Source organism: Panulirus ornatus, chromosome 24, assembly GCF_036320965.1.
Source record: "Panulirus ornatus isolate Po-2019 chromosome 24, ASM3632096v1, whole genome shotgun sequence".
NCBI classification, from domain to species: Eukaryota; Metazoa; Arthropoda; class Malacostraca; order Decapoda; family Palinuridae; genus Panulirus; species Panulirus ornatus.
Genome location: NC_092247.1, coordinates 5,306,656 through 5,334,596, shown reverse-complemented (window position 1 = coordinate 5,334,596; position 27,941 = coordinate 5,306,656). Strand labels below are relative to the sequence as shown.

The 27,941-nt window shown below is 39.4% G+C and overlaps 2 protein-coding genes across 4 annotated transcripts in view; one reads left to right on the top strand and one right to left on the bottom strand.

Moving 5' to 3' along the window:
- Positions 1-8,292, top strand: part of LOC139757028 (uncharacterized) — a 109,138-nt gene extending 100,846 nt beyond the window's left edge. The window contains exons 3-4 of the mRNA XM_071677011.1: positions 5,786-6,379; positions 6,657-8,292. Coding sequence (XP_071533112.1) covers positions 5,786-6,379; positions 6,657-6,896 — 834 coding nt within the window. The 3' untranslated portion in view covers positions 6,897-8,292. The remainder of the gene's footprint in view (positions 1-5,785; positions 6,380-6,656) is intronic.
- LOC139757030 (uncharacterized) lies at positions 7,529-27,921 on the bottom strand. 3 transcript variants are annotated; one of them, XM_071677018.1, is made up of 5 exons: positions 19,704-27,921; positions 13,813-13,976; positions 13,313-13,505; positions 10,022-10,044; positions 7,529-9,824 (listed from the first exon to the last, which is right to left on the bottom strand). In XM_071677018.1, exons 1-5 carry the CDS (start codon positions 19,801-19,803, stop codon positions 9,786-9,788), a joined length of 519 nt encoding a protein of 172 aa, XP_071533119.1. In that variant the 5' UTR covers positions 19,804-27,921; the 3' UTR covers positions 7,529-9,785. The 3 variants fall into 3 exon arrangements, with proteins under 3 accessions (XP_071533119.1, XP_071533118.1, XP_071533120.1); XM_071677017.1 differs by having other exon boundaries at positions 7,529-10,044; XM_071677019.1 differs by lacking the exon at positions 10,022-10,044.
- Positions 27,922-27,941: the final 20 nt, after the last annotated feature.

Sequence of the window (27,941 nt, the reverse complement as noted above, 5' to 3'; positions counted from 1 at the left end):
AATGTATGTGAGAAATACTTAGAAAAGCAAATGGATTTGTATGTAGCATTTATGGATTTGGAGAAGGCATATGATAGAGTTGATAGAGATGCTCTCTGGAAGGTATTAAGAATATATGGTGTGGGAGGCAAGTTGTTAGAAGCAGTGAAAAGTTTTTATCGAGGATGTAAGGCATGTGTATGTGTAGGAAGAAAGTGATTGGTTCTCAGTGAATGTAGGTTTGCGGCAGGGATGTGTGATGTCTCCATGGTTGTTTAATTTGTTTATGGATGGGGTTGTTAGGGAGGTGAATGCAAGAGTTTTGGAAAGGGGCAAGTATGAAGTCTGTTGTGGATGAGAGAGCTTGGGAAGTGAGTCAGTTGTTGTTCGCTGATGATACAGCGCTGGTGGCTGATTCATGTGAGAAACTGCAGAAGCTGGTGACTGAGTTTGGTAAAGTGTGTGAAAGAAGAAAGTTAAGAGTAAATGTGAATAAGAGCAAGGTTATTAGGTACAGTAGGATTGAGGGTCAAGTCAATTGGGAGGTGAGTTTGAATGGAGAAAAACTGGAGGAAGTGAAGTGTTTTAGTTATCTGGGAGTGGATCTGGCAGCGGAAGGAACCATGGAAGCGGAAGTGGATCATAGGGTGGGGGAGGGGGCGAAAATTCTGGGAGCCTTGAAGAATGTGTGGAAGTCGAGAACATTATCTCGGAAAGCAAAAATGGGTATGTTTGAAGGAATAGTGGTTCCAACAATGTTGTATGGTTGCGAGGCGTGGACTATGGATAGAGTTGTGCGCAGGAGGATGGATGTGCTGGAAATGAGATGTCTGAGGACAATGTGTGGTGTGAGGTGGTTTGATCGAGTAAGTAACGTAAGGGTAAGAGAGATGTGTGGAAATAAAAAGAGCGTGGTTGAGAGAGCAGAAGAGGGTGTTTTGAAATGGTTTGGTCACATGGAGAGAATGAGTGAGGAAAGATTGACCAAGAGGATATATGTGTCGGAGGTGGAGGGAACGAGGAGAAGAGGGAGACCAAATTGGAGGTGGAAAGATGGAGTGAAAAAGATTTTGTGTGATTGGGGCCTGAACATGCAGGAGGGTGAAAGGAGGGCAAGGAATAGAGTGAATTGGAGCGATGTGGTATACCGAGGTTGATGTGCTGTCAGTGGATTGAATCAAGGCATGTGAAGCGTCTGGGGTAAACCATGGAAAGCTGTGTAGGTATGTATATTTGCGTGTGTGGACGTATGTATATACATGTGTATGGGGGTGGGTTGGGCCATTTCTTTCGTCTGTTTCCTTGAGCTACCTTGCAAACGCGGGAGACAGCGACAAAGCAAAAAAAAAAAAATAAAAAAATAAATCTCAATGTACACATATATATACACACACAGACACATACATATATACCCATGCACACAATTCACACTGTCTGCCTTTATTCATTCCCATCGCCACCTCGCCACACATGGAATACCATCCCCCTTCCCCCCTCATGTCCGCGAGGTAGCGCTAGGAAAAGACAACAAAGGCCCCATTCGTTCACACTCAGTCTCCAGCTGTCATGCAATAATGCCCGAAACCACAGCTCCCTTTCCACATCCAGGCCCCACAGAACTTTCCATGGTTTACCCCAGACGCTTCACATGCCCTGATTCAATCCACTGACAGCACGTCAACCCCGGTATACCACATCGATCCAGTTCACTCTATTCCTTGCCCGCCTTTCACCCTCCTGCATGTTCAGGCCCCGATCACTCAAAATCTTTTTCACTCCATCTTTCCACCTACAATTTGGTCTCCCACTTCTCCTCGTTCCCTCCACCTCCGACACATATATCCTCTTGGTCAATCTTTCCTCACTCATTCTCTCCATGTGCCCAAACCATTTCAAAACACCCTCTTCTGCTCTCTCAACCACACTCTTTTTATTTCCACACATCTCTCTTACCCTTACATTACTTAATCGATCAAACCACCTCACACCACTCATTGTCCTCAAACATCTCATTTCCAGCACATCCACCCTTCTGCGCACAACTCTATCCATAGCCCACGCCTCGCAGCCATACAACATTGTTGGAACCACTATTCCTTCAAACATACCCATTTTTGCTTTCCGACATAATGTTCTCGACTTCCACACATTCTTCAAGGCTCCCAGGATTTTCGCCCCCTCCCCCACTCTATGATTCACTTCCGCTTCCATGGTTCCATCCGCTGCCAGATCCACTCCCAGATATCTAAAACACTTTACTTCTTCCAGTTTTTCTCCATTCAAACTTACCTCCCTATTGACTTGACCCTCAACCCTACTGTACCTAATAACCTTGCTCGTATTCCCATTTACTCTTAACTTTCTTCTTTCACACACTTTACCAAACTCAGTCACCAGCTTCTGTAGTTTCTCACATGAATCAGCCACCAGCGCTGTATCATCAGCGAACAACAACTGACTCACTTCCCAAGCTCTCTCATCCACAACAGACTTCATACTTGCCCCTCTTTCCAAAACTCTTGCATTCACCTCCCTAACAACCCCATCAATAAACAAATTAAACAACCATGGAGACATCACACACCCCTGCCGCAAACCTACATTCACTGAGAACCAATCACTTTCCTCTCTTCCTACACGTACACATGCCTTACATCCTCGATAAAAACTTTTCACTGCTTCTAACAACTTGCCACCCACACCATATATTCTTAATACCTTCCAGAGAGCATCTCTATCAACTCTATCATATGCCTTCTCCAGATCCATAAATGCTACATACAAATCCATTTGCTTTTCTAAGTATTTCTCACATACATTCTTCAAAGCAAACACCTGATCCACACATCCTCTACCACTTCTGAAACCACACTGCTCTTCCCCAATCTGATGCTCTGTACATGCCTTCACCCTCTCAATCAATACCCTCCCATATAATTTACCAGGAATACTCAACAAACTTATACCTCTGTAATTTGAGCACTCACTCTTATCCCCTTTGCCTTTGTACAATGGCACTATGCACGCATTCCGCCAATCCTCAGGCACCTCACCATGAGTCATACATACATTAAATAACCTTACCAACCAGTCAACAATACAGTCACCCCCTTTTTTAATAAATTCCACTGCAATACCATCCAAACCTGCTGCCTTGCCGGCTTTCATCTTCTGCAAAGCTTTTACTACTTCTTCTCTGTTTACCAAATCATTTTCCCTAACCCTCTCACTTTGCACACCACCTCGACCAAGACACCCTATATCTGCCACTCTATCATCAAACACATTCAACAAACCTTCAAAATACTCACTCCATCTCCTTCTCACATCACCACTACTTGTTATCACCTCCCCATTAGCGCCCTTCACTGAAGTTCCCATATATATATATATATATATATATATATATTATTATACTTTTATTATACTTTGTCGCTGTCTCCCACGTTTGCGAGGTAGCGCAAGGAAACAGACGAAAGAAATGGCCCAACCCCCCCCATACACATGTATATACATACGTCCACACACTCAAATATACATACCTACACAGCTTTCCATGGTTTACCCCAGACGCTTCACATGCCTTGATTCAATCCACTGACAGCACGTCAACCCCGGTATACCACATCGCTCCAATTCACTCTATTCCTTGCCCTCCTTTCACCCTCCTGCATGTTCAGGCCCCGATCACGCAAAATCTTTTTCACTCCATCTTTCCACCTCCAATTTGGTCTCCCTCTTCTCCTCGTTCCCTCCACCTCCGACACATATATCCTCTTGGTCAATCTTTCCTCACTCATTCTCTCCATGTGCCCAAACCACTTCAAAACACCCTCTTCTGCTCTCTCAACCACGCTCTTTTTATTTCCACACATCTCTCTTACCCTTACGTTACTCACTCGATCAAACCACCTCACACCACACATTGTCCTCAAACATCTCATTTCCAGCACATCCATCCTCCTGCGCACAACTCTATCCATAGCCCACGCCTCGCAACCATACAACATTGTTGGAACCACTATTCCTTCAAACATACCCATTTTCGCTTTCCGAGAAAATGTTCTCGACTTCCACACATTCTTCAAGGCCCCCAGAATTTTCGCCCCCTCCCCCACCCTATGATCCACTTCCACTTCCATGGTTCCATCCGCTGCCAGATCCAATCCCAGATATCTAAAACACTTCACTTCCTCCAGTTTTTCTCCATTCAAACTCACCTCCCAATTGACTGTACCTATGTACTGTACCTAATAACCTTGCTCTTATTCACATTTACTCTTAACTTTCTTCTTCCACACACTTTACCAAACTCAGTCACCAGCTTCTGCAGTTTCTCACATGAATCAGCCACCAGCGCTGTATCATCAGCGAACAACAACTGACTCACTTCCCAAGCTCTCTCATCCCCAACAGACTTCATACTTGCCCCTCTTTCCAAAACACACATGCATATATACATACATATACATATCAGCATACACATACACATATATGTACATATATACACATGTACATATTCATATTTGCTTGCCTTCATCCATTCCTTTAGCTACCTAGCCTCGCAGGAAATAGCATCACTATCCCATGATTCAGTGATTTACCGCCAGGAAAACAGACAAAATAGGCCACATTTGCTCACACTTGGTCTCAAGCTCTTATGTGTAGTGCACTGAAACCATAGCTCCCTATCCACATCCAAGCCCCTCATACCTTTCCATAGATTACCCCAGATGCTTCACATTGACCCCGGTATACCACATCGTTCCAATTCACTCTGTTCCTTGCACACTTATCACCCCCCTGTATGTTCAAACTCCAAGTGCTCAAAATCTTTTTTGCTCCATCCTTCCACCTCCAATGTGGTCTTCCACTTCTTGTTCCCTTCACCTCTGACACATATCCTCTTTGTCAATCTCTATTCACTCATTCTCTCTATATGTCCTAACCATTTCAAAACACCCTCTACTGCTCTCTCAACCACACTCTTTTCATTTCCTCACATCTCTCTTACCCCTTCACTACTTACTCGATCAAACCACCTTACACCACATATTGTCCTCAAACACTTTTATTTCCTCCTTACATCCATATAATATTGTTAGAACTACTCTTCCTTCATGCAAATGTCACTTACATATTTCAGTATTTACTCTTCATGACAACTTGGGGAATCACAAAATAAAAATCTGACTATCAAGGGTATTGCACATTTAGTGTAAATATTTTCATTGGTATTTGATGATGAACCAAAAGAATTTTTAGGCTCAGTGGAATGTGAAAATTATATGGATTCATATCCATCTTAGATTAAGTAATGCAAAAAGTCACAAATTTGTAAATTATGCACCACTGCAGAGAGAAAGGTGAGGTGACATATTCTGTACATTCAGTATTGCCCTTAGTGTGAAATTTCATTATTTAAGAAAAATTACCCTATATCTTAATCTCAAGCCTTTATAACAGTGATCATAGTGCATTACTAGCCTCTCATGGGCTGCCCTTCTCTCCTCTTGGACATGTTTCAGGTGCTCCTCTCCCTCTTGCTGCTTCTCACTAATGTCCCTATAGAAAAATATACGTTTTACATTTTCTATGTTTTTTTCCGTATTGTTCCAAGAGATATATTTATAGTATGATTTTCCAAGAGAGTGAAATTTTGTTGTATAAAACATTAGAAAATCCTTATTGTTACTTCAAGTTAAGTACCAGTACCAAGACTGATATGATATTTTTATTTCTTTGCCAAATTATAACTACAAAAAAATGACTATTTGAATAATTGTTAAATTTTCTTGTTTGACAGGGTTCATCTCAGAGTCCACCGCGTGGTGTGTCTTCCATCTCACAGTTTGTGCCCCTTTCCTCATCGGACTCCTCCTCCTCAGCAACCCCTAGGAAGACTTCAACTGACCCCACCACTGAGTCATCCCTGCCTTCAAATCATCTCAACCATCAGACAGGCAACAGACCTACCTCCACACCCTCCCACCTCCCACCTTATGGAAAGGGTAGTGGTGGTAAGAGTGTTACTGAATCAGTTCCTTCCATCCTCAAGGCCTCTGATCTTCGAATGACCAGTGGGTCACACTCTCTCCCACCACAAAATAGCAAGCACCATAATGTTTCCCATACACATGAACATCACCATTCAGCACATCTACACATGCAGGTTGCTTACCCACACTTCCAGCATTCCTTGTCACCTCACCAACTTCAGTTGCACCATCTCCATGCAAATCGTCATGCTCATCACATTCCCCAGAAGATACCTACACATTCTCACCACCATACTCAACAGCTTCAGACACATCAACATTTTCCTGCCCATGCAACACATCCTTCTCTCTATTATCCCCACTTGGTGACACCCATGATGCCACATTACCCTACAGATAAGGTGAGTATAAGTCCTCTTTGGATTTGGATGCAGCATTTTCTTTTTTCTTTTTTTTTGTGCAGTACTCACATGACTTATAAATGGAATTAAAAATAGCAGGAATTGTATTTAATGAGCCAGTTTCATGGAGTAAAGTGAGGTCCTGAACAAATATTTAATGAAAGAAATCAATTTCATCTCGTAATGGAATACTTTATGATTACTATGAACTGTTATTAACATTACAGAAGTGCATATTATGTGTTTATATGTAAAAACTCAAACACCTTCTTTCCAGGATCATCAGCTGCTACAAAGACAAAAGAAAAATGGCAAAAAATGCAAAAATAGGGATGGAAAAAAGGAAAAGAAAAAGACTAAGAAGAATAAGAATGAGTTAACAGATGAGCAGATTGAACGAACCTACACTGGTCTGGACAGGGAAATTGCTGAGGAATTCATAGACTCTACAATGGAGCCAGGTATATCCATCCAGAAAGCCTTCAACAACAACAGCTTTGAACAAGATTCTTTCTAAAGACTATGAAACTATTTCAGATGTGTTCATGTTAAAAGGTTTTGTATGAAACTAAAACTATGATTTTTTGCATTTATTTTGAGAGTAATATATGTATCAGATGGTATTTTTCTTGTTTGTGCTGTGCAGCATATTGAGAACGACATTGTGTGAAAGTTAAATTAATTGCTGTGGTATAACAGAGAGCATTTGATTACTTGGTTATGACTTCTGTGTGCCAGTCAGTTTGGTTACAGTGCTATATAGTGCCTTTTTGTGGATGGTTTCCAACAATGCTCATGAATTCAGATGATCATAAAAGTTGTGCAGTAATGCAAAGTTGTTGTTCATCTTATTTGCACTTTACATTTATCACATTAGAATGACTGGACCCATCAAACTATATAATGCACTTCCGTAAAATATATCAATTTTAAAAAAAAGTTTGAAAGTGTTCATATTTTTGTAGTTTATGAGTGCCATCAGTTCAGATGCAAATAATTTTGTAAGAGATGTGTAAATATTTGATTAGAGGGGTTAATGTTATATTTCTTTCATAGGCACAGAATTTTTGCAGTGAAAAGATGTAAGCTCCTTGCATGTACATGTGTAAAACTTGTCTTTCACAGTTGTTATCTGTTTCCTCTGTTAGAGAGGTGGGAACAGATAAAGAAAAAAGGCTTTTTTTTTTTTTTTGCTTTAATATATTTGTTAGCTGTCATGTGCAACGTACCGAAACCACATTTAGACCTTTCAGATAATAACCTTTCAACATATTCCAGTATACTCCGAGAACCTTTGCCCCCTCATCCATTAGGTCACTCATTTCCATTCACTGCCATGTCCACTCCCAGGAACTTACAGCAATTCATATTTTGTCCATTCAGGCACATACCTCAAATAACCTGTTTATGTATTGACCTTTCTTTTACTCATATTTATTCTCAGTTTCTGCCCTTCCCACATCCTCCCAAACTCAGACATTATCTTCTGTTTCACACTTGATTCTGCCACCAGTGCTGTGTCACCAGCAAACTGACTCACATCCTTGAGTTTTGTTTCACTCTGGGCCAGAACACCCAGGTTCTTTTTGTCAAACATCTCTCCCTTCTTTTTTTTCCCCTACATCCTCATGTTGAAACACCCCAGTGTCTAAAACGTTTGTATAATTGAATTTTTCTTTGCATAAGTATATTTTGTAAGTAATATGTTAATTTATGTCTTCAGAACACTGCTTTGATTTCAAGTTTATTATTGAAAGTGTTACCAGTTGGACTATACTGAAAGATATACTGTAAATATGTTTATGAAATAGTGCAGTATTGTCACTGCTGCTCAAAAGTATGTGTGTTTTATGTTAAATTTTGTAAATACTGCATGATGTAAATAATATGAAATATAATTGTATAATTGCTGACCTTCCCATATATATATATATATATATATATATATATATATATATATATATATATATTATTCTTGTTCATTTCTTAACCTTCAAATTATAGACATTTTGAAACAATGTAGATTACACAATTTACAACCTTATATTAAAAACTAATAATCAAAGGATATCATTTGTGATTGATGTAAAACGATGAGGCCATAATTACTGGCTTTACACAGTGACACCAGGCAATAAGTTTCATGGACATAAGTTGAAAAAATTTGAATGTCATACATTTAAGGATGAAAACATTGTCCACAAAACAATTTCTTATTACCGCATAGCACTACTAGAGTTGCCCACTGACACTAGGGTGTTGAGAATAAGGCACTAAAGGCTGACACACAGTAAAATTCACAAGTTAAAAATTTAGCTTGGCCATCTCTTCAAGTTCACAAATGGAACACATCATCAGTTTTATTGTTAGGCAATCTAGTTTTAAAATTTTGATTCTCTTTCAAGGCTGACCTTTTAAAATATTTTTTAAGTGGAGAATTATGGCAATTATTACTCCTTTATATTCAGTTGGCAGGATTAAATTATGTGTATGCATAATTGGATAGATAATATTCATATTTTAAATCGTTTTCTATCCCATCAGAAAAAGTAAATATTGTATGGGCTGACTTTTTAAAATACTATTTTTTCATTGGAGTTTTATGGCAATTATTACTCCTCTATATTTAGTTGGCAGGATTAAATTATAGTATCCAGGTGTGCATACTTTAAATAATATTCTTCATACATTTGCAATTTCCCGCTTTAACGAGATAGCTTGAATCAAGAACAGACCCTTCAAGGTAACAACCTCACTTAAACCACTTCTGTGTTCCTTCTTCTGGAATAATGAAAAACCAGAGGGGAGGATTTACAGCTTCCTCTTTTAGTTGCCTTCTGCATGTTGTACAAGGCGACTAAAAGGGGTGGGGGCTGGAAATCCTCCCCTCTCGTTTTTTTTTTTTTTAATTTTCCAAAAGAAGGAACAGAGAAGGGGGACAGGTGAGGATATTCCCTCAAAGGCCCAGTCCTCTGTTCTTAATGCACCCTCGCTAATGCAGGAAATGGCGAATAGTATGAAATGTATAAGAATAATGGAGTAGGTTTTCATGAATTTGTAGTCGGCATAATTTACATAATCATGCCAATAAAACGTTTCCCCAAAATTTTATAAAAACTGCTTAACAAGCAGTTTAGTCTCTACAAAAATAGAATAAAACTCCATGACGATTACCCTGGGGACAACACTTTTTGAAGGTTCCCTCTATTATGTATGCAGCAGACTTAGCCTTTCATATTCTGCCATTCTTGTGTGTTTTGTCTTTTAATGCACACATAGCCGTGCACTCCAGGAAGAAAAGCAGCACAAATGTGTTGGTACACAGTCTAAAAATAATTACAGGAGCACTACCAACTCTTGACGCTGCCAGCTGAACACGTACCAAAGGCAAATTTAGCGAGAGTCATTACGGACTGAAACGCCTAGTTCTGCAAGCCTTGGCTACCTGAAAATTGATATAAATATATTTATTTATCTAGGTTAAAAGGTTTTACACTTAAGAAAAAAATAATCCCAACAAACCTACAATAAATACCACAAACTGAGAACATCCAGTTGCAAAGGTTTAAGCTTCTGCAAAATGACTTGTATAACTTAAATGTAATCTACAATGTCATAAGGATAAAATCCAGAAAATCTTACCTTTAAAAATCCAGAACACTGATCTGAAAATGATGTATATATCTTGAAATACAGAAGTTAAAAATTTTTAAGGAAAAATCCAACCAAAGCTATCTCTAAAACCCCTTCTGGGCCCCAAATAGCATTATTTAAGAGCAGTACCCTAAACCTGGCCAAGATTGTCCAATCATTAAGGTCTACTTACAATATCTGATGCCTGTTCCAACCTGGAACTCCCTCATGGGGGTGGCCCAGTAACCTATCTATCGCTCTTAATGTTTTGCCAAAAGGCAGGGTTAATGCAATGTGTCTGACGGGAAAATCTAGACATGAAGAATGGGCTGTGCGAGTTAATTATGTATGACAAGGAGAGTGTGTCTGTGGACAAAATGCCAGTAGTCCACATGGTGGTGAGGCATAAAGAAAAGACAGCTACCTGTAAGTCCTACCTGTCAAAAAAATAATATGCATTTGGTAAAAGGGATTTACATAATGCCAAAAAGAAAAAAAAATCCCACCAGAAAACAATGATTGCCTTGATTCACCCAAAATGACATATTACTTATATAAGAATTAATCAACAATATCATAAGGATAAAACCAACAAAATCAACCTATGAAATTATGGAATGCAAGAAGATTTTTGACATTTGCCCAAAACACCAAGTTCTGTAGGTTGTAGACATCTGAAAATAATTCATAAGATTTAGGTAAAGGGGATTAACATGATGCTTAGGAAAAATGGTATCAAACCCTTTTTAAAACTTTCTGGGCACTAAATACCACTAATGATTATAAATAAGCTTACATAAAATAACACATTTAACTTGGATAAGTGTAATCTAAAATATCACAAGGACAAAGTCCAGACAATCTACATTTAAAAATGTTCTGGGTTTTACATTGAATTGTTAAGAAATGAGGCTGGAGCACCCAGTTCCATAGATCTTGTGTATATGAAAATGATGTATATTATGTAGGTAAACACAATTTACACAATGGGGAGGACAACTTACGTTAAGCCTACCTATAAAACTCCACGCTGGTCTCTAGATACCATTATTGCTAAATCAGTGTAGAAAACCTTATCACAATGGCCTTAGCTCACCCAAAATGAGTTATTACTTCAATGAATATAATTGCAATATCATACAGTCAGAAAATTTACCTTCAAAACTCCCTTCAGAGCTCTAAGGAGCTTAGCATGGAACACCAAATTCCAGAAGTCTTAACTATATGAAAATTATATGTATGTATCATCTAGGTAAAGGGGCAACACAATGCTATAAAGAATCCCAAAAAAACTTGCCTTTAAAATTCCATTCTGGACTGTAAATACCATCACTAATAAATAGTCCTGGAAAACCTGATATCAAACATTGTAGCTTCCTTATTGATAATTTGGGCAGGAACACTCCACACCAAAGATCATACCATACATAAAATTACATGCATTACTTAGATGAATGTAATCACCAGGATGAGAAGGATAAAACCCACAATATCCACCTTTAAAACTCCTTTTAGGGTCCTCTGTAGCATTACTGATAAATTAGCCTAGAGCACACACATCAGACGGTCTTAGCAATCTGAAAATTATCTGTATTACTTATGGAATTATCTACACAAAGGGGATTTACACAATGCTAAACAAAAATTGCAATAAAGATACCTCTGAAACTATGTTCTGGGCTCCTACTACCACCATTACTAAATCAGCCCAGAGCACCCTATTACAAAGATCTTGGCTCCCAGAAATGACACATACTATTTAGATAAATGCAATCTATTATGCTATGATGCTACCTCCTATCACAATCTGTTTGATGTATAATGCTACAATGTTTTTTTTCCACATCAGTCTGTCTGTCTTTAATATTTGTTTGCCATTTTCTGCATTATCTGGGTATCACCAGGAACAAAGGTCCCATTCACTAGCATCCATTCTCTAGCCATCATGTGTAATGCACCAAAACCACAGCCTTCCTATCCACAACTGGCCCCATAGACTTTTGTTTATGGGGTCTTTTAGCTCTACAGACTTTTCTCAAGGTTTTCTCTTGGAAGTATGGTTGTTGAAATGATCAGTGTGTGTGTGTGTGTAGAAGCACAGAGTGCATTTTGAAGTATGTGGAGAGTTCACTATTAGTAAGGGCAAAGATGGATGTTTGGTGATACAGTAGTCCCAATGGTATGAATTAGAGTTGAGGGCCCTAGACAGAAAGGAACAGAAGTCGGGTGTACTGAAAAAAGATGAAGGACAAAATGCAGCACAAGAAGGTTTGATTGTGTGAGGAATGGTAGTGCAAGAGAGGTACAGGGGCACCGAGTGTCAGCACAAGCCCTACAGCAAACAATTTTACTGGGTCCCCTTCCCCTTTTTTTTTTCTCCTGTGTATAAGAAGTAACTAAAAAAAGATAATTAACAAGAACAGTAATGAGCTCATAAAGCAAAATCACAGCAACAGCCATTTTTAACTCAATTATGCAGTTGGAATAGTTACTATTCAGCCAATGACCATTTTTTAACTCAATTATGCAGTTGGAATAGTTACTATTCAGCCAATGACCAGGGAGGTATATTACTAGTCGTACCCAACTCGGTACAGGGAGGATTAGTGATGGCTGCCTAGTGAGCCAGCACTACAGTGGCTGTCAAGTTAAACTCCTCTGACCCAGGTAGCTGTCTTTTCTTTCAGCCTCACCCGCAAGTGGACTACTTGCATTCTGTCCACAAACAATCTGTAGCACACAACACAACTCTTACATCTCATTCTTCATATCCAGATTTTCACGCAGTGAGCACTACGCACTAGCTCTCCCTTCTGGCAAAATCAAAGGAACAATTGATAGAAGTAACATGCAAGAACATATAAGCAGGAGCATTAGGTAGAAACAGTAAGGACATTTGGCAAAAGCATTAGATACAAGTACTCAGTGCAAGCATTAGGTAGGAGCCTCTGCAAGAACTTCTCAAATCACCACAACCAGCTCTTTGGGCAGATTTTTCCAATCTTCTCATTTCATCAAGGGTGGGTTCAAAGGGGACATACACTTATGAAGTGTTTGCACTACATGACAGATGACACAAAACATTATCAAGCATACAGCAAGAAACATGCCTCTTAACATCTGAACACAATGTGGATCTTCATGCAAAAGTTGTTCTATACAAATAATGACAATCCTTCAAACCCTATATCAACAACCAAGGTACGATATTTATCCTTGGTATCAAAGGACAGTTGCCACTTCTAAGATTCAAATATCACTTGTCTTACAAAATGTACATAATGATATTGAAGTTCTTACCTGTAATACTCTGATCAGATGATTTCAAGACCAGAGAATTTAAGAAATGTTTGACATCAACCTTATTTCTAGCCTCAACCGCAGTAATATCAGCACTAGCTTTTACATTTCCCTCGATTATTAAGGTGTCGACAATTACATCAGAGTCAACTGTCACATCACCCTCATCCTTCCAGATTGCTCCATTCTGAAGCTGACAAAGATAAAAGTTGGATTATTTTTTTTTTTTTACAAATGATATAAGGTAATTAAATTCACATTCTACATCACTAGTCTAGGAAAAAGAAGTTTTATCTGGGTGACTGGCATCGGTTGTACTTCATGCAGCAGCAAAGAGAAGAAAGTTCCCATGTGACACTTTGTTACGGGAATATGCAAATAGTTAACTGATCAGTTATCTGATTAGATAAGAGCATACCAATATGCAGTGACCACAAGCATGGTTATGATTATCTATCCCTAACAAAAGAGTGTTGAATGTCGTGTTTAGCCTGTAATACCTCTGCTATACAGCGGCCATCCAGTACGTTTGAGTCAGATGAAAGTCCATCAAGAAGATTAAGATCCTCAGTAAATGTCACCTTTCCACCCACGTGTCCAGCTTCATCCACCAACATAATTGTGTCCATGTTAACTGCATCAATCATTGGAGCATACAAATCCTCTGGAAGATTAACAATAAAAGATATGCTGTAAATATAAAAAATATTCTTCATACATGAAACTGGGTGCCTTTCGTGGGAGTTGTGTAGTTAGGCTACAAGTGTTCACTGGGAAAGTGCATCACCAACTTAATCTTCAGCTAGTGTTGCATTATCAAAAGGTAGAAATAGTCTAGTAAGTGTCATAGAACTAGATGGGTAGGTAGTAGCTGGTAGGTGGCCACCAACCATGGAGGTAAATTACTGGTACTACCTGCTTGGGTATTGGGAAGGTTACTCACAGCTGCACAACAAGCCAGAACTTCAATAGTCGTCTAGTTTTACCACTCTAACACAAGCAGCTATATCTTTCTGCCTAACCCACATCTGGACTTCCAGCATTCGGTCCACAAACATACAATCTACTTGTCACACAACATTTGACAACACAGACAATTCAGTCTCCATAACTAGATTTATGCAGTAAGTGCTATGCACTATCCCTATCTTTTGGCAAAATGGTAGGGGTAATTGATAGGAGTTAAAATGAACAATAGGAAGGAGCATTAGGTGTAAGTAGTAGGGTGGAAAATAATGGAAGAACATTAGGTATACACATTACATGTATTTGGTAAGAACAGCAGGTAGGAACCTCTGAAAACACTGCGCTATCTAGAGTTGCCCTCTGCCAGTAGCCTGTCAAGGACAAGACACTAAACAGATAAGAAGTGGCTCTGGAATTCACTAGTCATAGAGACTTTATCCATGGCCACCCCCTTGAGGGAGTTCTAAAAAGGCACAGGCATCAGATTTATTTATTTATTATTTATTTATTTTGCTATGTCGCTGTCTCCCGCGTTAGCGAGGTAGCGCAAGGAAACAGACGAAAGAATGGCCCAACCCGCCCACATACACATGTATATACATACACGTCCACACACGCACAATATACATACCTATACATCTCAATGTACACATATATATATACACACACAGACATATACATATATACACATGTACATAATTCATACTGTCTGCCTTTATTTGTTCCCATTGCCACCTCACCACACATGGAATAACAACCCCCTCCCCCCTCATGTGTGCGAGGTAGTGCTAGCAAAAACACCAAAGGCCCCATTCATTCACACTCAGTCTCTAGCTGTCATGTAATAATGCACCGAAACCACAGCTCCCTTTCCACATCCAGGCCCCCCAGAACTTTCCATGGTTTACCCCAAATGCTTCACATGCCCTGGTTCAATCCACTGACAGCACGTCGACCCTGGTATACCACATCGTTCCATTTCACTCTATCCCTTGCACGCCTTTCACCCTCCTGCATGTTCAGGCCCCGATCACTCAAAATCTTTTTCACTCCATCTTTCCACCTCCAATTTGCTCTCCCACTTCTCCTCGTTCCCTCCACCTCTGATACATATCCTCTTGGTCAATCTTTCCCCACTCATTCTCTCCATGTGACCAAACCATTTCAAAACACCCTCTTCTGCTCTCTCAACCACACTCTTTTTATTTCCACACATCTCTCTCACCCTTACATTACTTACTCGATCAAACCACCTCACACCACATATTGTCCTCAAACATCTCATTTCCAGCACATCCACCCTCCTGCGCACAACTCTATCCATAGCCCACGCCTCGCAACCATACAACATTGTTGGAACCACTATTCCTTCAAACATACCCATTTTTGCTTTCCGAGATAATGTTCTCAACTTCCAAACATTCTTCAAGGCTCCCAGAATTTTCGCCCCCTCCCCCACCTTATGATTCACTTCCGCTTCCATGGTTCCATCCGCTGCCAGATCCACTCTCAGATATCTAAAACACTTCACTTCCTCCAGTTTTTCTCCATTCAAACTTACCTCCCAATTGACTTGACCCTCAACCCTACTGTACCTAATAACCTTGCTCTTATTCACATTTACTCTTAACTTTCTTCTTTCACACACTTTACCAAACTCAGTCACCAGCTTCTGCAGTTTCTTACATGAATCAGCCACCAGCGCTGTATCATCAGCGAACAACAACTGACTCACTTCCCAAGCTCTCTCATCCACAACAGACTGCATACTTGCCCCTCTTTCCAAAACTCTTGCATTCACCTCCCTAACAACCCCATCCATAAACAAATTAAACAACCATGGAGACATCACACACCCCTGCCGCAAACCTACATTCACTGAGAACCAATCACTTTCCTCTCTTCCTACTCGTACACATGCCTTACATCCTCGATAAAAACTTTTCACTGCTTCTAACAACTTGCCTCCCACACCATATATTCTTAAAACCTTCCAGAGAGCATCTCTATCAACTCTATCATATGCCTTCTCCAGATCCATAAATGCTACATACAAATCCTTGTTTTTCTAGGTATTTCTCGCATACATTCTTCAGGTGGATCAGGTGTTTGCTTTGAAGAATGTATGTGAGAAATACTTAGAAAAGCAAATGGATTTGTATGTAGCATTTATGGATCTGGAGAAGGCATATGATAGAGCTGATAGAGATGCTCTCTGGAAGGTATTAAGAATATATGGTGTGGGAGGCAAGTTGTTAGAAGCAGTGAAAAGTTTTTATCGAGGATGTAAGGCATGTGTACGAGTAGGAAGAGAGGAAAGTGATTGGTTCTCAGTGAATGTAGGTTTGCGGCAGGGGTGTGTGATGTCTCCATGGTTGTTTAATTTGTTTATGGATGGGGTTGTTAGGGAGGTGAATGCAAGAGTTTTGGAAAGAGGGGCAAGTATGAAGTCTGTTGTGGATGAGAGAGCTTGGGAAGTGAGTCAGTTGTTGTTCGCTGATGATACAGCGCTGGTGGCTGATTCATGTGAGAAACTGCAGAAGCTGGTGACTGAGTATGGTAAAGTGTGTGAAAGAAGAAAGTTAAGAGTAAATGTAAATAAGAGCAAGGTACAGTAGGGTTGAGGGTCAAGTCAATTGGGAGGTGAGTTTGAATGGAGAAAAACTGGAGGAAGTGAAGTGTTTTAGATATCTGGGAGTGGATCTGGCAGCGGATGGAACCATGGAAGCGGAAGTGGATCATAGGGTGGGGGAGGGGGCGAAAATCCTGGGAGCCTTGAAGAATGTGTGGAAGTCGAGAACATTATCTCGGAAAGCAAAAATGGGTATGTTTGAAGGAATAGTAGTTCCAACAATGTTGTATGGTTGCGAGGCGTGGGCTATGGATAGAGTTGTGCGCACGAGGGTGGATGTCCTGGAAATGAGATGTTTGAGGACAATGTGTGGTGTGAGGTGGTTTGATCGAGTAAGTAATGTAAGGGTAAGAGAGATGTGTGGAAATAAAAAGAGCATGGTTGAGAGAGCAGAAGAGGGTGTTTCGAAATGGTTTGGGCACATGGAGAGAATGAGTGAGGGAAGATTGACCAAGAGAATATATGTGTCGGAGGTGGAGGGAACGAGGAGAAGTGGGAGACCAAATTGGAGGTGGAAAGATGGAGTGAAAAAGATTTTGTGTGATCGGGGCCTGAACATGCAGGAGGGTGAAAGGAGGGCAAGGAATAGAGTGAATTGGATCGATGTGGTATACCGGGGTTGACGTGCTGTCAGTGGATTGAATCAGGGCATGTGAAGCGTCTGGGGTAAACCATGGAAAGTTGTGTGGGGCCTGGATGTGGAAAGGGAGCTGTGGTTTCGGGCATTATTGTATGACAGCTAGAGACTGAGTGTGAACGAATGGGGCCTTTGTTGTCTTTTCCTAGTGCTACCTCGCACACATGAGGGGGGAGGGGGATGGTATTCCATGTGTGGCGATGGGAATGAATAAAGGCAGACAGTGTGAATTGTGTGCATGGGTATATATGTATGTGTCTGTGTGTGTATATATATGTGTACATTGAGATGTATAGGTATGTATATTTGAGTGTGTGGACGTGCATGTGTGTATACATTGTGTATGGGGGTGGGTTGGGCCATTTCTTTTGTCTGTTTCCTTGCGCTACCTCGCAAAATGGGGAGACAAAGCAAAATAAAAAATAAAAAATAACATTCTTCAAAACAAACACCTGGTCCACACATCCTCTGCCACTTTTGAAACCACACTGCTCTTCCCCAATCTGATGCTCTGTACATGCCTTCACCCTCTCAATCAATCCCCTCCCATATAATTTACCAGGAATACTCAACAAACTTATACCTCTGTAATTTGAGCACTTACTCTTATCCCCTTTGCCTTTGTACTATGGCACTATGCAAGCATTCCGCCAATCCTCAGGCACCTCACCATGAATCATACATATATTAAATAACCTTACCAACCAGTCAACAATACAGTCACCCCCTTTTTTAAAAAATTCCACTGCAATACCATCCAAACCTGCTGCTTTGCCGGCTTTCATCTTCCGTAAAGCTTTTACTACCTCTTCTCTATTTATCAAATAATTTTCCCTAACCCTCTCACTTTGCACACCACCTCGACCAAGACACCCCACATCTGCCACTCTATCATCAAACACATTCAACAAACCTTCAAAATACTCACTCCATCTTTTCACATCACCACTACTTGTTATCACCTCCCCATTAGCCCCCTTCACTGAAGTTCCCATTTGCTCCCTTGTCTTACGCACTTTATTTACCTCCTTCCAAAACATCTTTTTATTCTCCCTGAAAATTAATGATACTCTCTCACCCCAACTCTCATTTGCCCTCTTTTTCACCTCTTGCACCTTATTGAGAGAAATCTAAATGAATATAGTTAAAGCATGTCTATTTCTAAACTCCATATCTTTTATTTTTCTGCATTTCCTTAGGTATAGGTTCCCCTCTGGTCATTCCACCAAAGCAGTAGTTGTCGCAACTTCTCACTCCGATTCCACCAACAATGGTGTTCCTCAGGATTGTGTCATCACCCAAAAACTCTCTCCCATCTATAAATGATCTTTCCTCTATTCCAAACAATATTCAGTTTTATGCTGATGATTTCACTTGCATACTTCAACTTGATTTCCCTACCTTTGGTCTACTAATACTTATTTTCTTTCTCATACTTAACATATATCCTTTCAATTAACACCTTTGCAGCAACTATGCTAAATTTAAACCTTTTCCTGTATCTTTTTTTTTCATACTATTCGCTATTTCCCGCGATAGCAAGGTAGCGTTAAGAACAGAGGACGGGGCCTTTGAGGGAATATCCTCACCTGGACCTCTTCTCTGTTCCTTCTTTTGGAAAATAAAAAAAAAAAAAAACGAGAGGGGAGAATTTCCAGCCCCCCGCTCCCTTCCCTTTTAGTCGCCTTCTACGACACGCAGGGAATACATGGGAAGTATTCTTTCTCCCCTATCCCCAGGGAAATACCAAAAATATGCCATAAATAAAATGCCATAAATACCCTTATTAATAATTGGGGCTGGAACACTCGATTTTGAAGGTTATAGCTTACAAAAAATTACATTACTGAGGTGAAGTTAATCTACAATATAACAAGGATGAAACCCAAATAATCTACCATTAAAACTCTGTTCTGGGCTCTAAGTTCCATAACTGACAAATTGCCTAAAACACTTAGTTCCATAAAACTGAGCTATCTGAAAATGATACTGTCAAGGTAAAAAGATTCACACAATGCTAAGGAAAACCCCACCTATCCTACCATTTAAACTCTTTTCTGGGCTCCAAACATCATTACTGATAAATCACAGATGACCACCAAATTACAAAAGTCTTTGCTACCTAAAAATGACCCATACAAACCCAGAATATTTACCTTTAAAGCTTCTTTTCAGGCTCCAAGTTGCATCATTGGCAAACTGGCCTGGAACACCCAGTTCCAAAGGTCTTATCCAACTGAAAATGATATATATCATCTCGGTAAAATGGATTTACACATTGCAAAGGACAAATGCGACCAAACCAACCTTTAAAATTACTTTTGGTCTATAATTACCATTAACAGAGCTGCCAACCATATAAAAAAAAAGTAGTATTACAAAAATAAAGAATTTTGAGTAAAAAAAAAATGGAATTTTGCAAAACGAAACTTACAACCACACACAATACAGGCAGCACTTTCAATACAGGAAACTGTGATGTGCAGTGCTCAAGCTGTTACCTCCAATTGTTCAGCTACATGTAGATAATCCACAACAGTTCACAGTAAAACCCACAAAGTATCTAGTCAATAATGTTTCATTTGCACTTCACCAGAACTATTTTATTGAACTCCACTTGATGACATTGTTTATTCTAGCACAGCTATACACTTTCTGTGTGAGGAAATCCGATAGTTTGTGTGCCAAGGTCTAGACAAAATTCAGTGGAGTTTTTCCTTACCAGACTGAAAAATTTCTCATCTTCAACATTGCTGTGAGATCAAACATGATTCTGCGATGAGGCACATACTTTTTCTCAGAGGAAGACATCTAGGTTTTGAAATGGCCACCCACAACTCATCAGCTCTTTGGTCAAGATATACACCTTCAAGCTGATCTACCTGGTAGTGAGCAAATGCAAGTTCAAGCTCGTCTATGCTCTTCCACGAAGTGGAATTTCTAAACAAAGTAGAGCATTGATGCAAACTTTGCATACATTCTCTTCCTTGGCTTAGCAACACATGCAGTCTGAATCTGCTCATTCTTCAGGGGAACTTAAACACATAATCACATACTCAAAGTATTTCCTGACTAATGTGAAGAATTCTTCCTTCTGTTTTGATGAGAATGCTTTTGTTGTGAGAAAGTTCATAACATCCTTCCCCATGATGAGATCCTCATCTGGTTGGTGACTGCACTTTTCCCTATAACTGTACTGTTCAGGCGAAGGAGAACTTGCAATCACTGAGGACTTCACAAAGTGGAGCTGTATCTCGTAGTAAAGTAAATCTTACTACTTTGAAGAACAGCAATAGAGCAATAGATGGAAGGGAACTACTAATTTCTTATCCACTTCTTTACATGATAATTTTGCACAAGCCTCAGGAGGGCCTGGCCTAAGAGTAGAGCTAGAACTTAAGATATGATTGGACAGTGAGACCAAACATGCAACAATTTGTGCAGTCACTTCTGTGAAAAGGTGCAACGAGAACATACACTATATTTTGAACAGAGCACTCATGTGAACTTCTCATACACTACATACAGAATACATGTAAATACACCTAGAATTAAAAAAAAGCACATTTTACAAAAAAAAATTATATTGCCGAATTCATCTAAAAAAAATGTAATAAATAAAGCAACAATGTAATGGTTGGTAGCATTGCATTAATGATAAATTGGCCTGGAATAACCCATTACAAATGTCTCAGCTTACCCAAAATGACCCATATTGATTTGTGAAATGTAATTTCCTATATCATAAGGATAAAACCTAGAAACTTTACCTCGAAAACTGTATTTCAGGCTCTTAGTAGCATTATATACAAATCAGCCCTGAACATCCAGTTTCAAAATTCTTAGTAATCTGAAAATGATACCGATTATCTAGATGCCTGGGATTAACAGGGTGAAGGGAAAATTCCATCAAAACCTCATTTTAGGCTCTAAATACTATTATTGATAATGTGGCCTGGAACACCCAAAAAGTGTCTTAGGTTACCATAAATGACACATTTTACTTAGATAAATTTAATCCCCATAAAAAACAACACATCTACATTTGAAACTCCTTTCTGGGCCCTAAGGTGCATTATTTAGAAATCAGCTTAGAACACCTGGTTCTGCAAGTCTTGCCTTTCTTAAAATCATATATATCATCCAGCTAAAGAGGAATTTACACAATGCTGTAGATTATTCCACCAAATCTGTCTTTAAAATTTGTTCAAGGATCTAAATAACATTACTAGTAACCAGAACAGAACAACCAATTATGAAGGTCTCAGCTCTCCCAAAATGACAATTGTCACATAAAATCGATCTGCAGTATCACAAGAATAAAACCAAGAACATCTCCTTTCAAAATTGTTTTGGGTTCTATTAACAAATGCACCTGGAACAACCAAATCTGTAAGTCTTAGCTATCTGCAAATGATGTATACTATCCACTTAAAAGGGATTTGCACAGTGATAAGGAAAAATTAAACCAAACCTACCTTCAAATCTCCATTCTCTGCTTTTAATTCCATTACAGAGAAATCAGCCCTTAAAATCAACTTGTGAAGATATCTGTGTACCCAAATTTAACATATTACCTAGATAAACGTAATCTACATTATCATAATGATACAACCATGGAAAGGTCTGTGGGACCTGCATGTGGAAAGGGAGCTGTGGTTTTGATGCATTACACATGACAGCTAGAGACTGAGTGTGAGCAAATGTGGCCTTTACTGTCTTTTCCTGGTGCTACCTCACTGGGTTTTTTTCTTTTCTTCATTTTTTTTTTTTGCTATTTCATATGTAGTGGGGTGGTAATGGGAATGGATGAAGGCAAGTATGAATATGTACATGTGTATAAGTATGTATGCATTGCACAGTGATAAAGAAAAATCAAACCAAACCTAACTTCAAATCTCCATTCTCTGCATTCAATTCCATTACAGAGAAATCAGCCCTTAAAATTAACTTATGGAGATATCTGTGTACCCTTTTTTTTCTCATCTTGGTTACATCCACACACATTTAGACACCCCAATCTGAGCCTTCGAGGAGGATGAGCACTCCTCGCGTGACTCCTTCTTCTGTTTCCCCTTTTAGAAAGTCAAAATACAAGGAGGGGAGGGTTTCTGGCCCCCCGCTCCCATCCCCTTTAGTCGCCTTCTACGACACGTGAGGAATGCGTGGGAAGTATTCTTTCTCCCCTATCCCCAGGGATAGGGAGGTGAATGCAAGAGTTTTGGAAAGAGAGGCAAGTATGCAGTCTGTTGTGGATGAGAGAGCTTGGGAAGTGAGTCAGTTGTTGTTCGCTGATGATACAGTGCTGGTGGCTGATTCATGTGAGAAACTGCAGAAGCTGGTGACTGAGTTTGGTAAAGTGTGTGAAAGAAGAAAGTTAAGAGTAAATGTGAATAAGAGCAAGGTTATTAGGTACAGTAGGGTTGAGGGTCAAGTCAATTAGGAGGTAAGTTTGAATGGAGAAAAACTGGAGGAAGTAAAGTGTTTTAGATATCTGGGAGTGGATTTGGCAGCGGATGGAACCATGGAAGCGGTAGTGAATCATAGGGTGGGGGAGAGGGGGAAATTCTGGGAGCATTGAAGAATGTGTGGAAGTCGAGAACATTATCTCGGAAAGCAAAAATGGGTATGTTTGAAGGAATAGTGGTTCCAACAATGTTGTATGGTTGCGAGGCGTGGGCTATGGATAGAGTTGTGCGCAGGAGGGTGGATGTGCTGGAAATGAGATGTCTGAGGACAATATGTGGCGTGAGGTGGTTTGATCGAGTAAGTAATGTAAGGGTAAAGAGATGTGTGGAAATAAAAAGAGTGTGGTTGAGAGAGCAGAAGAGGGTGTTTTGAAATGGTTTGGTCACATGGAGAGAATGAGTGAGGAAAGATTGACAAAGAGGATATATGTGTCAGAGGTGGAGGGAACGAGGAGAAGTGGGAGACCAAATTTTAGGTGGAAAGATGGAGTGAAAAAGATTTTGAGTGATCGGGGCCTGAACATGCAGGAGGGTGAAAGGCGTGCAAGGAATAGAGTGAATTGGAACGATGTGGTATACCAGGGTCGACGTGCTGTCAATGGATTGAACCAGGGCATGTGAAGCGTCTGGGGTAAACCATGGAAAGTTGTGTGGGGCCTGGATGTGGAAAGGGAGCTGTGGTTTCGGTGCATTATTACATGACAGCTAGAGACTGAGTGTGAACGAATGGGGCCTTTGGTGTCTTTTCCTAGCGCTACCTCGCACACATGAGGGGGGAGGGGGTTGTCATTCCATGTGTGGCGGGGTGGCGATGGGAACAAATAAAGGCAGACAGTATGAATTATGTACATGTGTATATATGTATATGTCTGTGTGTGTATATATATGTGTACATTGAGATGTATGGGTATGTATATTTGCGTGTGTGGACGTGTATGTATATACATGTGTATGTGGGCGGGTTGGGCCATTCTTTCATCTGTTTCCTTGCGCTACCTCGCTAACGCAGGAGACAGCGACAAAGCAAAATAAATAAATAAATAAAAATATATGTGTACCCAAATTCAACATAATACTTAGATAAACGTAATCTACATTATCATAATGATACAACAATGGAAAGGTCTGCGGGACCTGCATGGGGAAAGGGAGCTGTGGTTTTGGTGCATTACACATGACTGCTAGAGACTGAGTGTGAACAAATGTGGCCTTTACTATCTTTTCCTGATGCTACCTTGCTGACTTTTTTTTTATTTTTGTTTTTCTCTATTTCATATGTGGCGGGGTGGTAATGGGAATGGATGAAGGCAAGTATGAATATGTACATGTGGTTTTGGTGCATAATACATGACAGCTAGAGACTGAATGTGAACAAATGAGGCCTTTGTTGTCTTTTTCCTAGCGCTACCTCGCGTACATGCAGGGGGAGGGGGATGTTATTTCATGTGTGGTGGGGTGGCGATGGGAATGAATAAAGGCAGACAGTATGAATTATGTACATGCATATATACGTATATGTCTGTCTGTGTACATATAAGCATACGTTGAGATGTATAGGTATGTATATTTGCGTGTGTGGACGTGTATGTATATACATGCGTATTTGGGTGGGTTGGACCATTCTTTCATCTGTTTCCTTGTGCTACCTCGCTAACGCGGGAGAGAGCGACAAAGTAAAATATTAAAATAAAATGTATACACTGAAATGTATATGTATGTATATGTGCATGTGTGGGCATTATGTATGTACGTGGGTTGGGCCATTCCTCGTCTATTTCATTGCGCTACCTCGATAATGCAGGAGACAGCGATTAAGTATAAAATAATAATAACAACAACTCAGCTAACCTACCCTACAAACCTACAAACTCCCTTCTGGGATTTATGGAGCATTATTTACAAATCAGCCCACAACATCTTATGTTTTACCTAACTGAAAATGATATTTATTATCTAGGTACATAGGATTTAAAAAATGATAATGAAACATACCATCAAACCTACCTTGAAAACTCCATTCTGGGCTCTAAATACTATTACTGATAAATCAGACTGGAACAAACGATAATGAAGGTCTCATCTTAATCAAAGTGACACATGTTGATACAATAAACATAACCTATGATTATACTATGCATAAATCACAGTAACTCTCCTTTCAAAACTCTGTTCTAGGCTCTAAGCAACATTATGGACAAATCTGCTTGGAACACTCAGTTTCCATAGGTCATATCCATCTGAAGATGAAACTCAATTTCCAGATAAAGAGAATTTACATAATGCTAAAAAGAATCACATTAAACCTACCTTTAAAACATAATTATGGAATCACATGAGCAACCATAAGTACCACAAATTCTGGTTTATTTTTCCAACGAAATCTTTTTGTTACACAGCATCAGTTTATCCTAGGAGTGGGGAAAAAGGATTTTGACATGAATTCTTGGAAAAAATACTGTATTGGCACAACAGGATACAAACAAAAGTAATCCTAAGATCCTTGGAATTTTCTGAGAACCAGAATAAATCTCAAACAGTAAAGGAAAACTTGAAACAATGAAGCAATTAGTAAAAACCTTATATAATCATAATAAACTGGTATACCAAATGAAATACACAAGAATGCATTTGAAATTTGCATATATAATGTCAAAAAATTTCCTCAATGAAAATATTAAAAATATTCAAATTATTACTCTGATATATTTGCTATTGTAACACAGAAAATATAGTAATAATGGAATACAATACAATGTATATCAAATACTTTGCCAAACTGCTGTGTGAATACTGATTATGAAAACAACCGTTTGATAAGAAATCCAATTAAAAAACTGTGAAGTCCTATAATCCATTACCTCAATAATAAGAAAAACAATTTCAAATCATAAACATAAATTTGTGTCTATCAATTACAGGCACATAAAAATCTCAGACATTCAGTCAGATTAATATATATACAAACATTTTTGTTTATTCATTTTCTTATACTCGTTTGTTGTTTCCCACATTGGCAAGGTTGCACATAAAACAGCCAAAGAAAGGCTTCATTTGCTCACATCCATTCTCTAGCTGTAATGTGTAATACACCATAACCATAGCCATCATCCTCAACCAGGCCCAACCTGTCCATGGTTTTCTACAGTTGCTTTATATGCCCTAGTTTCAGTCCATTGACAGTAAATTGCCCCCTGTGTACCACATCACTGTAATACACTTAATCCAGTGCATGCCTTTCATCCTTCTGCATATTCAGGCTCCAAGCTGTCAAAATCTTTTTCTCTCCAATATTCTAACTTCAATTGGGTCTCCCCCTTCTCCTTATCCCCGACACTTCTGTCACATTTACAGGTACCTATAGATTTACAAGATAACTTTTACAGAAAAGGGTAGGTTACATCAAAAGGGAGTGCAGTCTCCTCCTCATGGGAAATGTACATTCTTGAGGGTATTCTCTTCCAAGATAATCCATGTTAAATATCTGCTAAGGGAGTGAAGGAGTTCCTTGGTAATGGTCTTGAGGATTCCTGGAAAATCTTCAGTACCAACTACATCAGTAGAAGCAGCCTTGCAAGTCATCTTGATGTTGCAGTAATTGCAGTTTTTTAAAATTTGCGAAGCAACTTGAACTTGCTTGAAATGTCTTCACTGCTTCTTCTTCCACTAACAATTCATCATACATATTTCGGGCCTTTGCGTGTATCATAGGCAAGAGTCTGATGTTCAAACCATGAGTTCAACATGCAGTCTATCCTATCCATAAACGAACTTCAGGAATTTGAGTTCTTAGCTGCAATGACTAATGTTCCACTCTTGGCACTCTCCTTAATCTTCTCTGCACTATTAAGAATAGTCCATAAAGTAGATTCACTTAGTCCAAAGGCATTCATAACATCAAATGTTTAGTTCATTATTTAGCTCTCTCATAACATTTGAGGACAGCCATCTTAACTCTCAATCATCTGCAATCCTTCCCCGTAAGTACTACCCATACACCTCTCTCTTCTCTTCCATCAGCAACCTTACTTTGTCAGTCCACCTCTCACTATCCTTTTTCACCTCCCTAAAGTTTGCATGTGACAAACTTCTCTCATATATGCTAGATATCCCTAGATAACTCCAATTTCTCACTCACTCCCCTTACTTCAGTAACTTTCACCTTGTACCATTCTACAATCTCTTGCAGTATTTCTTCTCACGGCTCTTTTCCAAGGTCACTTTCACCACCCTCGTCTCAGTTCACCATTAATACTTTTTTCTCTATAATCACCCCAGGACCAATTTCTATGAAAAAGTCCAAGGCTGTACCACTTCCAGTGGCAGGGAAATATGAACTCCATTGGACTAAGAAATTCTCTGACAAGACTGTACAGAAAATGATACAGCCTTCCTAAAGATGACTTTTTATTCACAGTATAACCTCAAGCAGGTAGAGTCTAGCATTATGCCACAAACTACCAAAGTGTAATGTAATCTAAAGGAATCATTTGGTAGACTGCCATTTAAAGCAATTATGAGTCTAGTTGACTAAAGACAGGTGTCATATAGCAGTGGACCTTCAAAAGCTGTCTTATGAGACTGTAATGAGGTAAAGGTACAAATGTACCTTGAAAACTGTCTGACTAGATCGTAAGTTAGGTGTCATCTGCATAATTCACCATAGATTTCTCTAATTAGGCCATTCATGTCAATGACCCTTTCAAGTGCATCAGGCTTTTTGCTTATGAATAGAAAAAGAATTTTCCAAGCTCTTGTTTTCACAAATATAGATGCCTTTTTCATATCCTGAAGCAAATTAATATGACAGTTCCCATTCCCCTCCTCACTTAACATTTTTACTGATTTAAATGTTACATAGGCCCAGTTCACAAGACATAATTAAGCTATCCATAGTTTAGTGCCCACATTGAAAACTTTAGCCTAAAT

What these genes read in the sequence shown, in the direction of transcription:
- LOC139757030 (XM_071677017.1), bottom strand. Translation starts at nt 19,803, where the DNA reads ATGATATATATCATTTTCAGTTGGATAAGACCTTTGGAACTGGGTGTT. An exon ending in ATGGCCGCTGTATAGCAGAG is followed by an intron (nt 13,506 to 13,812) that starts GTATTACAGGCT and finishes TATCTTTGTCAG; the next exon opens with CTTCAGAATGGAGCAATCTG. An exon ending in ATCTGATCAGAGTATTACAG is followed by an intron (nt 10,045 to 13,312) that starts GTAAGAACTTCA and finishes CATCATTTTCAG; the next exon opens with ATCAGTGTTCTGGATTTTTA.